Source organism: Choloepus didactylus, chromosome 14 (assembly GCF_015220235.1).
Source record: "Choloepus didactylus isolate mChoDid1 chromosome 14, mChoDid1.pri, whole genome shotgun sequence".
Taxonomy (NCBI): domain Eukaryota; kingdom Metazoa; phylum Chordata; class Mammalia; order Pilosa; family Megalonychidae; genus Choloepus; species Choloepus didactylus.
Window position 1 is genome coordinate 79,524,878 of NC_051320.1, and position 14,812 is coordinate 79,539,689.

Here is a 14,812-nt window from a genome sequence, read left to right on the forward strand (position 1 = left end):
TGTGGCTCCTTGTCCTTCCTCAGCCAGTCCTGGGGGACTCTGAATTTGGGACTACTGACTTTTTTAGGTCACTATTTTGTCACCTCTGAGAGGTCACAGGGGAAAACCATAAGACGAAGAAACCCTTCTGTAGCTCAGAGGAAAACACCCTGGGAATTGGCATCAACTTCTCTCAAAGTTTTAGGGAATTGGACTCTGTGTGAGGCCCATCAAAGCCCAAACACACTGAAGATTCCAGGAGGACCACCTGGTCTCAGCCATGCCCTCCTGCATCCCCACCAGGTAGGGGAGGGGTGTTGAGGGAACGAGGACAGTGGCAAGGGGCCATGGGTCGATCAAACGATTGGGAAGAATAGGAGGTGGCATGGAAAGAACATAAATGGGCAAGCAGCAGACCTGGAACACAGGTACCCGGGAGAAGGCTGGGTCTCAGTTTCCCCACATTGAAAATGAATGGTTTTTGAAGATGCTGAAGATCCCTTCCAGCTCTAACAATCAGACTTGGAGTGGTTTCAGACTCCAATTTCTTCAGAAGTGTCTATGACTTGACAATTTATACTGCTCGGTTCTATCTCTGGCTGCCAGGCTGAACTCTGAATAGTTTGCAAAATTCAGGACTTTGTCGGATTGCAGAATGCCTTAGACCTATTTGTCGTTTATCATCTGCTGCTGATCATATGAGCTAATAAAACTGCCATGAGGTTTTCTTTTTGTTTGCAGCACTTCAAAGCATCTACTTTTTTGGTTAAAACTCCCAGGCCGATTATTACATTAACTCCTATTAAAGGCAGGCCCACTTGGCAGTGTGCACTCTGTCAAACTTTCAAACTGAAGCTTTTCCGAAAACCTTGCTCAGGCCCCTTGCTGAGCCCTTACTCCTGATAAATGGTTAACTGCTTGTATGCTTTCTTCCTTTTGACAATAAACAAATAAAAGAAAAAACGAAGTCACTTTTACTCCTCCAATCAAGCATTTGGCTAAAATTCATTGATAACTAACCCTGCTCCCCACGCTTCAAAACACTGCCTTTTTGCCCATGGCCCATTCTCAGTATATTTAGTTTTCTTTTTCACAAGCCAGTTCTTTTAATTTTTTCTTTCATCCTTTATTATAATAATGATTTTTGCCAAATAAAGATTGGCTCCATAGAATTAGATATGGAAATTTTGCAGGAAAACAAGATTCTGAGCTGGGAAAATACTGATAGGACTCTGGCAAATAGAAAGCAATTTCTGTAAATGTCACCTTAACATTTTCCTGTAATAACATACATCTCTTTGGTCTAGAACTGCTAAGGAGTAAGTTTTAAAATATGATCCAGACTGATATAATTCAGTCCTCTACTTCATTCTTTCTTTCCTCTGGAGGGTTGGACCCTTGTATGAGAAGCTCTTCAGGGCTCCCTGCACCCCCCACCCAGCTCTCACAGTGATGCAGCTCAGAACCAAGGAGGGTTGGGACCGCGGGGGCCAGAAGGCAGTAAGGTGCCAGGGCTAAAAGCACAGCCTCTGGGCTCAATCCCTGTGTACATCTCACCCAGGCCCAGGTCAAATTATTCTATTCAGTCTAATTTTTCTCATTTATAAAACGGGTAAATGCATATCTTACAGCACTGCTGGACAGACTGTTTGAGATAATGCATATAAGTACTTAGCACAGTAGCCAATACATTTTAGCTATTATAATGACTGCTACTTATTATTCATTGGATGAGCTAATCAATACATGTAAAGCACTTGGGAGAGGGTCTGCCCCAGAGCAAGCCCAAATAATAACAGCAGCTAACACATTTACAATAGTCACTACCCGCTGGGCTCTGTTCTAAGTACTTTCTAAGTATTAACTTAGTAAATCTCACACCAGGGTTATGAGGTAGGTATTAGTGTCACTATTTTCCAAATGAGGAAACTGAGGTACAGAGAGGTTGGATAACCTGGCAAATTATCATCATCAACTGTTAAGACAGGACACTATTTTCCAATTGTGTTCCTCTGAATGTTGAACAAGTACTTCAGGTGGGCAGTGGAGGAGATTCCCCTTCAATCATTATTTGTTCTGGTAAAATTTATTGACACCTTCTACTCTGCCAGCTACTGTGGACAGAGCCGGGAACAACATGGTAATGTCCTCTCCTCGTGGTGTCTACAAGCCAGCGGATGAACACAGCAGAGTAAACACACATCCCCGGTCATTTCAGATCTTGGAGGAAGAGTTGCTCTGAAGACGGTGACATGACAATGTGGCTTCCCTGGCCTGGCTGTCAGAAAGTCTGCTCTGAGGAGGTGCCATTTGAGCCCAGTTCCAAACGTTAAGAAGGAGCGGCCTTGCAAAGAGTGGAGAGAGCTTTTCAGGCAGAGCAGAGGGAACTTAAAAGCCCCAAGGCATGAAAAAGCTTGGAGTGTGCGGAGAAAAGGCTGGTTTGGCTGGGGAGCAGTGAGTGGAGGGGAGAATGAGATGAACTTCAGAGTTGGATCTGTCCTGCCTGGGATTTCATTGGATTAAAAAGGTTTGACAAAAGCTGGATCATTGGATAACTAGCTGGAAGAAAGCTGAATTGGAAGAGAGTTTAGAAATCACTGATGTTAAGAAAACCTCGCCATTTTAGGAATAAGGAGTCCAGGGATCTGGCCCCAGCTATGCATAACCCTGGGAAAGTTACTTGGCTTCTCCGGCTCTTGCCCCGACAAAGGGGTAAGAGCAACTACAAAGGTTATTTCCCAAGAGTGTCTGTGGATCAACTGAGAGGAACCCTGAGGAAGTAATCCTGTGTAAGTGCCAGGTGCGGGGCAGAGGGGACAGAGAGGCTCCTGTGATGTGTAGGGTGGGAACAGGGGCCTGCTGCAGGCAGGCATGGCCATCTAAATGGGTGTGCACCAAAGGAGCTGCAGGGAAGATGCCCTTGGGACAAATCAGACTGACTCATTTACATTGATGGCTGGGTAATTCTCTTAGGGGCTCAGAAACAACAATAAGTTTTAAGTCCAGGCCATATAGAGAATGCCAGCAATCAGGTAGAAGGGGTAAGTGGGTTTTCTGCATGAGGTATAACTGGGAATTTGGATCTCAAATTTACGTTGTCAGACTATGCCCCTTCTTGAGAGATGGGGGTGAGGTAAATTATTAGAATAAATCAGGTAAACGTTCATAATAAATACTCACATTCTCTTAAAATAATCAAATAATTGAGATATTTTTTGAAAGTTTACCTATGCTTGAGCTCCGCTCTGTGTGTGCGCCTGCATGTGTGTGCGTGTGTGTGCGTGTGTGTGTGTGTGTGTGTGTGTGTGTGTATGTTGCAGTCTAAGCAACTCTAAGGAAGTCACATAACTCAGGTTTCTAATTGTTCCCTCTGTTTTAGAGTTTAAGAAACTAAGGCTCAGGGAGGTTATTAACAGGAAAGTCAAGGATGCTATAGTTTGAAAATGTCATAGAGTAAAATAATTATATAAAAGAGGTCAAAGAGGCTTCTTCATGCTCCTTTCTCTCAAGATGGGGCAGCCCCAAACTTTATCAGCTTGGGTCCCGGAAACCACTTAGGGCAGCCATGTCAGTGATTAGATAAGTAAGCAAAGTGCTAAGTGAGCTGCCCAAGAGCATCTGTCCATTAGTGAACCTTATGAGATTAGACCTGCATCTTTCTCACATTCTTTGTGTGCCTTAGTCCTGCTCACTATTACAGGGACACAAGCTGGGGGGCCAAGTTATGTTCTGAAAGCAAAAAGAAACTACAGCTATAGATAGCCATGTTTAATGGGTCATACAGGGCCTTTTTTTCTCTTGCTTGCTTTGAGTGAGATCTGCTCATCTCTTTTCCTACATGTGTGTTCACAGCGTTTAATCAAAGCCTTCCTTTGTTATAACTCCCAGTCATTAGAACTAGAAATTTCAAAGGTTGGTACCGGTTCTCCAAGCCATAACTGCTCTATTGTACTCCCAACAGTGTCCTAAAGCTACAAACAAGTTCTTTAAGAGGAAAGGGACAAAGAGGAGAGGTCTCCGAACTTCACTAAGGTTTTCAGTGGCACAGCCAGCATCTCCCCAAATGCCAAGTTTCCAATTTACCCAGGAGGTTTCAATGGGCCATTGCCCTTCACATCTCTGCATCCTGTTTTGCTGTCCCTTTATCAGGAAGCCCCCCACCCCACTGAAGCATCCAGGATAAAGCAGCAGATCAGAACAGTCCAACTCCTTCCCCAGCACAGGGGATTTAAGATCCAGCCTTGCTGTGGAGGAACCACCTGAATCCTTTCCTGCTAGGAGGAAGCCTGAGTGTTCCTGCTTACCCTGGTGATCTGGATGTTGTTCAGCTGCTGCTGCCAGTGCAGGATCGTCTCCATTCGGTACACCCACATGTTGATGTTCCCGACCAGCACAGACTTGCCCACTCTTTGGACCAGTGTACACAGGGACGTGTAGAGGGTCTGGAGTAGTTCCCTTATCAGTCTAATGTTCTGCTGGTCTTCAAGGACTTGAGAGGGGAAGAAAAAAATGATAAAATTATAATGCTGGAACATTCTATTTTATAAGTGGGCTTTTCTTCTTGTCCGTTCTGCTCCTGTTACCCAGGCACTGCCCCTGGGGACATGGTTTTCTTTCTTGCAGGTGTTTATTCTATACTTGGCCTAGCTCCTGCACTGGAGGGTTAATGGATGGAGTTTCCATTATCTTTGTTCTCTGCTCCCCAGTTTTCTATAAAGCCTCTTTCTCTTCATTGTTCCACCCCTACCTGTGATTCAGATCATGTGAAAGCTGTTTCTTCTGCCCATCAGTGACATTCCTTTAGGTGGTCAGTGGAAGGAGCCTAGGTCTGGGAGTTGGGGGCTTGGGCTCTAGTCCTATCTAGTGGATTCTCTGTTGATCATGAACAGCTCACTTCCTTCCATGGGCCTTAGTTTCTCCCTATGCATGAGTTAGAGAGCTAAGGTTCCTTCCAGCTTAAATAGTCTATGCATCTATTTTGCCTTGTTCACAGCTTGTTTTTCTAGGAATTTGGAATCCTGAGACTGAGAAGCCTGAAGTGAGAAGCCTGAGAAGCTTTTAGTAGGGTAAATGGATGATCCCAATGAAAGGAGGGAGAGTGATGGTCCCACTCTCTGCTCTGGGTATGACTGCACCCCTTTCTGAATTGGAAATGTGTCTGAACTTATTCATTTCTATCCACTCGCATTCTTTTATATCTAATGACATGTCCACTCTATTGGAAAATCCACCCTCCCCCCATCCCATGCCTACAAAAAGGGGAGGGAGAGTGCAAGAGAGTTTACCTTTCAGTACCACTTTTTCCAAAATGTTCATGAAGTTCTTTTGGGCGATGCCACTCAGGGATGTGAGTTGTGACTTTGCTATCAGTTCCAACAGCTGTGGATAAAAATAGAAGTTGCCAGGCTTAGAATACAGAGATATTTTTCTACTCTAATCTTCTCTTTTGAGTCACATGACACGTAGATACAGACAGACAGGGAGAGATAAATGGCAGGCAGGGCCACGAAGCAATGGAAAGCAGATATTCACAGCAGAAGACAAATGGGGACAATGCAAAGCCCAGGAATCAGGCTGAATACTTAATGCTTTTTTTTTTCTTTTAAGTTTTGGCTTCAGCCAGGACTAATCCTTCCTACTTGTCCTACTTCAGCAAGTGAAGCTGACGTACTCTGAAGGGAATGACACCTCCCATGACCTGTCGACTCCTGCATGATCACCCCCAGAGGGAATTCTGCCCCCACTTGAACTTCTTCCCCATTGGGACTCCTGCTTCAGGTTCTCAAAAAAGCTCATAGTCAGCAGCAATGTGCACTGCCCAAGGAAGAGGCAATTCCTATCCAGATAACTCCTGCCTTTGCAGCATCCAAGAAAAGTGTCTATTAATTAGATTCTCCCATTGCACTTAACTTTTTGGAGAAAAAGGCCAATCATAGAAAGAGAGAACATTCAGGGATATATAGTATATACACCTATTTCTACTTAGAGGCAGTGAGGTCATAGCAGCTAAGAGCTCAGGTTCTTATAACTCTCAGCCTTAGATTCAAGTCTTGATTTGTCCATGTATTAGCCCTGTGACTACAGGCAAGTTACCAGATTTCTTGGTGCCCCAGTTTCTTCATCTGTCCTAATAGTACTTAGACACCCTGAGTTGTTATGAGCTTCACGTGAGGGGATGCACATAAAGCTCTTACCACAGTGTCTGGTGTAAATTAGGTGCTAAGTAAAAGTTGGTTGGTTTGTTGAAGGAGTATGTCCCATTCCCATCATCCCCATCATCCCCACACAAAAAGAAATAAAGAAAATAACTTAACTAATGGTCTGTGGTTGATGTATTCTTAGCTCAATCTTTCTTTCCTTCTTTAGCGAAATTCTTTACAGATGTGGCAAGATTTTTTTTTAAAATCAAATATTTATTGTTGAAAAATAAAAGTTCTTCATCCAGTTCAACTCACTTAACAGATGAGCAAAGAGAGGCTCAAAAGACTAAAACATTACCAGCCATCCCACAACCAGTGAGGGGGCTCAGCAAAGTCTTAAAGGAAAATAAATGGACACTCTTCATGCTTTCAGGGAGTTATCAAACAAAAGAGGTTGGCATAAAGTGAGAATAAGAAATTTCACCCCAGGCCCTCAACCATAGTTGATAAAGTAAACTAGATGTAGAAAACTGAGGCTCCTTCATAGAAAAGCTTGAATCTCTGCTGCCACTAAACTGCCAAGGGAGTTTTATCTCTTTGCCAGGCCCCGGTCCAGCCTTCATGTCAGGTCAATAAATTCCAAGTATGACACTGAACCAAGGCTGAGAGGCCCAGAAAAGTGAAATAGTTAAAAACTGAGCTGCAGAGGAGATGGGTAATGGGGGAATCAAAGCCCCTGGCAATTCAGAGCACCTCTGCTTCCAAGGCATTTGTTTAGAATTTTGGTCCCCATGGAGCCCTTTAGGAGGTTTTCAAACCATACATAGGCTTTCAATTTCTTGAACATAATTTTACTTTAAGTTAGAAAAAGAAAAACAAAACGAAACCTCTTTTCTGTCTGTCTTATGCACCTTTCACACCTGCAGGGAGGGACACCTCTCCTGAGGGAGGAGGAGGCGAGACAAGGGTGAGGCTCCTTTGTTAAGATTAGAGCTGATGATCCAGGGCTGGAACTGAGCGGGTGCCCCCTAAGAGAGGCAAGACGTCAAAACAGCAGTGGAGGCCACATCCACGGGTGGTGACCGCACAGAAAGCCCACCACCAACTAGCACGTGACAGTTGATAGAAGGGAGAAAGGCTGCAAATAGGGACTGGCTGAACCTTCCATTTTCCTCCTGGACCAACAGTGAGATTCAGAAGACTGAGCTGATGGTCTGTTAATACCCGGAGCCTCACAAGCACAGCAGAAGACAAGATGAAAGCCAGCACAAGCCTCCAGCCGCTCTCAGAGGGCAGTCGGCTGTGACTCCTCATTGGGGGTGGGGTGGGGGTGGAGGTCCGAGGGGTGGGAGGGGAGGGGACGGGGCTCTGACTGCGGACTGAAATCCACCCCGCCAGCACCATGTGACCATCATCTCATGTGGGTGTTGCTTTTAATCTTGTCTAAAAATGCCCCCATCACAAGGACAAGAACACTCTCGTGGCTATGACTGTGCATTTGCGGGAATGAAAAAGCCCTTTGGTCTGAACCACGATGATCTTCTTTGGCTAAGGAGGAGGAGGAATAGAGCAAGAAAAATCTGTCAGTTGGCAGGACGTGTCAAGTACCTTGTGCTTAATCCTATCACAAGGGAAAGTCCCTCTTTCCACTGCCAGGCAACAGTGGGGTCAGGACACAGAACCCCAGAAGAGCAGGGGACTTGGGTTCTCTAGCTGGGTGACCTTAATAACTGTCATTCATGTAGCAGGTATTTACTGAGTGCTCTCTGTCCTAGGGCTGTGACAGGTACCAGGGAAATGATAAAGGCACAGTCCCTAGACTCACAGAGTCTATTGTCTAGTCTTTGGTATAAGTCCTTTAACCACTCTGAAATCCAGTTTCTTTATCTCTAAAATGGAAATAAAAAGACTTTACTTACTTTACAAGGTTATGAGAGTTAGATGAGATAGATATGTAGAAATCCACAGTAAATGCCAAATACCAAGCATTATTACTATCAGGTATTCTTTCTTTTCCTCCCAAACCCCAATCTCTTAGTGGGGTTTAAAAGTCACTAACAGGGGCCAGCAAACTTTGTTTTTTCTGAAAAGAGCCATATGGTCTCTATTGGAAGGATTCAACACTGCTGCGGAAATGCAAAAGTGTCCATATATAATGTGTACATGAATGGGTGTGGCTGTGTTCCAGTACAACCTTATTTACAGAAACAGGCACAGGGCCACAGTTTTACTGACCCCTGGTCTACATCATAGAGTTTAAAGGGGAGGACTCCAGAGCCAGCTGCCTGCCTCAGTTTCCCCATCTGTAAAATGCACATACTAATAGTACGTACCTCCAAGTTACTGTGAAGATTAAATGTGTTTGTAAAGCACTCAAAACAGTGCCTGGTACTAAAAAAAATTATTTTCATTAGCTTTATCATAATATAGAGAGCACTGGTGGGTAAAATCATTGCCCTGCAGGGAATCGTGGATTAATAGGGCAAAGTACAGTACTTTTAAAATCACTGTATTTTGATTTTATGTATCATTAACCAAATGCTTAAATGTTTTCCAATTTTAATATTCCTTTCTGTCATTTTTGTTATGTTTGTGATACAATTAATAGCTCTCTGTTGATAAAAGTTAATGTTGATACATTTTTATACCTTAAATAGTTGCATCTACCATGAAGCCTTATTTTAGGAACTATAATTGGGGTTTACTATGTGCCAGTGACTGCGCTAAGTACTTTACACACATGATCTTAAATCTTCAAGACAACCCAATAAGGTGGGTTCTATTATTAACCCCATTTGACAGATGAGGATACTGAGGCTCAGAGAAATTAAGTAACTCAGCCTGCAGACATATCAGTAGTAGCAAATGGTGTAGCCAGGACTTGCACTCAGGTATGTCTAACAGAGGTCATGTATTTTGATAGCCTAAGGATTTCCATTTGTCAAGGCCAAACAACTTTGTATCTAGAGCCAAATTTTACTTTAAAAATAGTATCAAGCCATGTATTATTATGGTCTTGAAAAACAGAGTCTGGAAATTGTATATGAACATTCTGTCATGATCGGTAATTAGCATTTAACATTAAGGGAGATATAATACCCACAAATGCCCATAGACCATTTAGGACGAGGCAATTGCTTTGGGTAAACCATTCTGGTCTACTTTCTGCATCAGAGGTAACTCTAGAGGCTCAGAACCAGTAAGTAGTTTGTTGTGGGGAATTAGTAGCAAAGAGGACAGAATTGAATAATTTTATTTCTGTGTTAAGAGAGCTGTGCGTCTGGGGGAATAGGTTTGTATAGAGCAATTTGTTTACCAAGATGCCTTTGCCAATCGGGTTCTTTGCTCCTAGCCACAAGAGAAAAGGAGAGCAGAGGAAAATGTCTTGTGTGGAAATGGGTGTTTGTTTTCTGCCAAGGAAATTTTAGCACAGGTGCCAGTAACTTGTGGCTGAGTTAGGGAGAGGCAGGAGGGGAAGGGGGAGGAGGAGGGCTGGCCTCGGCTGAATTCCGTGGTACCGTCACAGCGTGGGCAGCCTGGGCACCAGGCACGATTTACAGTGACGACACCGTGCAGTAGCAGGAAGGGTTCTGAGCAAGCAGAGGAAGGGATGGTGGTCACTGCCTGCTGAGACCACATCCTGCCCTTACGCTTTGGCTTGTGCTAGTTCTGGAGATTTTTGAGCAGGAGAAAAATCTAGTTGCAAGCAGTATCATAATGCAAATCTCAGAGCAGATATCAACCTCGGTTTGAAGTGAATGGGCAGAAGGGAGATCTCCCACCTATCTCACTTTACCCGCATCAAAAATAGGTTTCTTCTCTTCCCTTCAAGTCATCTTAGCATCCATTCATATTTTAAAAAAAAACATCAGTTCATGTTACTTCTTTGCATAAAGCTCTCAAAAGGCTTTGCTTTACATTTAGAAAAATATCCGACTCCCTTGCATGACTGGTCCTCACGGCTCCTCCAGCCTCATCTTGCCCAGCGTGTCCCACACTCATTCCGCCCCTGCCACAAGAGCTGACTTCTGTTCTTCCAGCAGGCAAAGCTCATTCCCACATCCCAGCCTTTGCCTTGTCTGAACTCCACTTCTTCACACGGTTGGCTCTGACTCATCTTGGGTCCCAGTTCATATGCTGCCTGCTCAGAGTCCAGGAAGGCCTGTTCTGATCATCCAGTATGAAGACCTCCAGGCAGCTGCCATTACTCTTATTATGGTTTCTTTATTCTTCATGGCACTTGGACATGCCTGAAATTAACTTATTTGTTTGCTTATTGTCTAATTAGAATATTAATTCTAAACAGCAGAGGCTTGTTTTGTTCACCACTCTCTCTCCAGCCTGGCACCTGGTAGGCACTCAACAAATTCTTGTTTTGTTTATTTACTTATTTTTTGTTATTTTCTCTTTTTAAAAAATGTATTTCTCTTTTAGACTCATAAAGTGTTAGAGGTGGAAGGGACCTGAGAAACTATTTACCCAAATTCCCTCCTGCTGTAAATGAGGAGGCTCATGAAGGTCAAGTGGCATAATCAAGGTCAATGGCACATGGTCTGGACTGTGAGGAAGGTATTCATATGGAGTCTGGTCCCAGACTGATGTCCCAGGAGCAGCACGTGGGCCTAGGAGTAAATTATTTATAATGCAAACATATCGCCAACACTTTCCAGCAGCTGAGGTCTAGACGGGTGCTAAATAATCAGGGTTTCAGAAGCAACAACAGAAATAGCAGCTTCCCTTGCCTGTTAATTTAATGAGAAAAAAACCACACCAAGGTTGACCATGAGGCTGTTGCCTAAGCAAACTCTATCTCATAGAATATCAAGAATATAATTTACCCCTCAATTCCTCCACTGTTGTATGACAGTGGGACTTTACAGCCTGAAGTATACATCTGATTGGAAAACATCCACAGGGTTATCAAAGGCTGGAAAGAGTCCCAGCTCTGAGAAGCCCCTTCCATATCTTACATGCTCAGTATCCAAGTTAGATGTCCATATGAAGATTATGTCTTTTGCAACAAAACCCTTGGTTACGTTTGGCAGTGCCTCTGCCTGCTCTGAGTGCTGTGTACTTCCAAGACTCTTATTTACTCAATAGATAACACAGATTAAAAACCTGGAAAGTTTTGTCCTGACTTTGAGCTTGAACACTGACAGGTTGGACAAGGAACCTTTTCAACTACATTAATAATCTTCAGGCGTGTCAAGATTGGGTAAATATTATTTGCAAGGGAAACATCTCTCTGAGGGAGTTAAAATAAGAAGGAGGACAGCCAAGTTTACAAAATTAATTGTATTCTCAGCAGAGAGAAACTTGCCTCTCTGACTTCCATCCTTGCAGATACTTTTGAATTTACAATGACACCCTACTCCCTATTGCATCGGTCTAAGCAGCTTTGTCTGGGTCAGTGGTTCTGCTTAAAGTGGGCTTCCCTTCTGTGCCAGCACTCTCTACCTCTACCCTGTGATTCTGTGAAGTTGAACGTCACATTGCCCCCGTCCCTGGACACCATCACTTCCCCTCAACTCCTGTACTTTCCCTTCCCCAGGTTTCTGCTCATGCCATTTGTCCCTGAAAAACCTTCCACTTGTGGGATAGTTAATTCTATGTCTCAACTTGGTTGACACAAAATGGGCACATGTTTGATCCAGTGGTCTCCAAAGTGGGATGGGAAGAACAATCAGGCAGAAGAATGTTAGAATATCAATCGATACATTTTGTTTTGTCTTTAATTCCTGTTTTTGTGTGTTTTCAATGTCCATAATTAGGAGCCTAAAGATGATGAGGATAGTAACAGTCATTGTTTACCATGGAGCAGGCACTGTATTGAGGCACTCTGCACATTCATGCTCAGTTTAATTCTCATAGTAACACTGCAGGGTAAGGTGTCATTGCCAGTCCCTCTTATAGGTATATGATTGACAAATGAATTTATGAATAGACAGAATTGAGACTACCTGCTTAAATTATTATTTTTTTACTGTGAGGAGTCCCTATCAAAAACACCACTACTCTGATCTCTAAGCCTTCTCCCATTCCCCCAGGAGGGCCTCCCATTCCTCTGCAGGTGCCCCCCATTTCTGCATGCCCCCCCCCCACTTCTTTGGGTACGCCAACACTGCAGGACCTGTTTGCTTGCCTGTTAATTCTGAGATTAATTCTTCTCCAGCAAAATCATTGGCAGCCTAAACAGCATTTATGAAAGGACCCGCCGTAAGTCCTCAGTGTTAATCCCCTGCAGTGGATTCTCTTGTCACAATCATTGATACGACTCATTTTCAAATGGGCTCACGGCTCTGCTCTTTTGATTTTGTTGCTGCTGCGGTGGTTGGCCTCCATCCTTCCATCCTGGCTTCTCTGTCTCAATGGAAAAAGATACCACTAGTTTTGAGACCCAGGTGGCAGAGGCTGCCCACCAGAGGAAGGCCACAGCGTGGAGCCACACCACGTTAGTCCAAGGTCACTGTGGCAGAGGGACCCACGTGAAAGGGCCAAGCAGCTCACGCACACCACGACCCACCAGAGGCTTGGCAACAGCACACCCTTAATTGAAGGCACTGGGTTTAAATTTGACTCACAGTGCCATATTTCAGCCTTTTGTTTGCCAAACCATCAGTCAACTTAAACTAAAACATGTTTTTGGAAAATGCTTTTAAGGGTGGGAGGAATGCAGCAACTCACTGGATACATTCAAATGGACCAGGGTGGTAATGCAGGAAAAAATAAGAATGTGTGTCAATTCAGGTTGTGATGTTGTTCTTTGCTGCAGAAGGCAGAGAGAGTGGGCTGCAAGCTGTGTTTGTCCTTCCTGACCTACTACCATCTATTAGCATCAAGAAACGGATACCCAAGTTCTCCCTGAACTTCCTCAGTCTATAGCTGGCCTCATTCTCATCTCATAGACAGAGCTGTGAGTGACCAGGTCAAAGGTTATTCTGGCATTAAGGCCCTTTGCTGAGAGGGTATGTGTGTGTGCTTGTGCATGCATGTATTTCAGGGATGATAAAGGGGGGGAGCCTCTGTTAGGCATTTTGCCATCCAGGTAATGCAGAGGAGGGGAGAGAGCACTGGACCAGGAGTCAGAGGGCAGGTTTAAACCCTACCTCTACCACACATCCCTTCCTGGCGAGGTGACCTAGTGCAAATCTCTCAGTTCCCCGCCTCTGCTTCCTCATCTCTAAAATGGGTTTAACAACATCTGCCTACTTCACAGCCTGACTGTGCTCATCAATAAGCAGATGTATAAGGATGTAATTTGTAACCTGCAAAGTGATATACTTTTGTAATTTGATAGCTGATAGCATCTTGGGGTGACAGAAGCCATACTGGGCTGGTGAATCTTTAAGAAGTCACAAGTTTCTGAAACACCGCTTTCATCAAGTGCTGCGTTCCTCAAATTTTTCATTGGCTCCCTCTTGTTTACCAAATAACCATGACGTTAAGTAACCTCACACTCCTCTACAGTCTTTCCAGTCTCCTTTTCTAGTGATATTTAATATGAACAATACTCACCAACATTTATGGACCTCTTGTCATATATGACAATGTACTCTAATCTGCTTAACTCATTTAAGCAGTAAATACCTTTCACGACAGCTCTGTGAAAGGGGATTATCATCTTCCCCATTTTATAGAGGGAAAGTGAGGCTTGTCCAAGATCATACATAACTAGCACATGGCAGCACCCTTATTTGATTCTGTATTCTTAACCACTTAATTAAAGAAAGAATGTTCTACTCACTGGCTTCTGAACAAACCCGAGGCTTCCCATGTCCCCAAGTCTTGCCCACAGTTGAGACCCAGTTCAAGCCCTACTTTCTGCCTAAAGTCTTTCTCAAATATCCTGTCCACAGTGATCCCACCTTCTGAAACTGTATAGCCCTTCTGGCTCTATCACTCCTGGGTCCTTTTCAAATACTGCCTCATGGTGTCGGGTCAGGCAACTTCTTTTAATGACTATATCTTAGCTTGCCAATTAAACTGTAGACCAGTGGTCAGCAAATTTTCTCTGTGAAGGGCCAGATGGTAAATATTTTAGGCTTACAGGCCATAAGGTCTCTATTTCTGAATTATACTCAACTCTGGGGCTTACTGGGAAAAGTACTGTAGACCATACCTAAATGAATGAATATAACTGTGTTCCAATAAAACTTTATTTATGGCACTGAAATTTGAATTTCATGTAATTTTTACGTGTCAGAAAATATTATACTTCTTTCCATTTTTTTTCAACACATTAAAAAAGTAAAAATCATTCTTAGCTCACAGTTGATTCAAAGACAGGTGGTAGGCTGGTTTTAGCACGGGGGCCACAGTTTGCTGGATCACTGCTATAGTTCATCTTTATACCTCCCTCGGTGGCTAGTGGCAGGGCCTTGTGGAATTAATGCAGATTTTGGAATAATACAAGTTGAGTTCAAGTTCCTGCTCTACTTTACATTGTACTCAACAATAACAGATACTTAGTAACTGTTGGTTCCCTAACCTTTTAAGCCACATTTTTTATTAGTGAGGCTCAGTTTTTATCTCAATTCCATCCCATCTCAATAACGTAGTTTTCTCCACTGACACACTGGGGAACAGGGATAGTTTGGGTGAATGTTGGTGTTCTGTGTCACTGAGACTCACCAAGGAGAACATAAGGATTTCAAAATTCTACAGCAATTTTTAGCACTTCAGAAGTCCGGCTG

General features: G+C 43.6%; 1 protein-coding gene across 1 annotated transcript in view; it reads right to left on the bottom strand.

The window, feature by feature from the left end:
• The window catches only part of FBXO32 (F-box protein 32), a 30,795-nt gene that overhangs the window by 3,661 nt on the left and 12,322 nt on the right, over positions 1 to 14,812 (bottom strand). Inside the window, exons 5-6 of the mRNA XM_037802763.1 lie at positions 5,265 to 5,358; positions 4,284 to 4,468 (exon numbers count right to left, since the gene is read on the bottom strand). Of these exons, the coding sequence (XP_037658691.1) occupies positions 4,284 to 4,468; positions 5,265 to 5,358 (279 nt within the window). The remainder of the gene's footprint in view (positions 1 to 4,283; positions 4,469 to 5,264; positions 5,359 to 14,812) is intronic.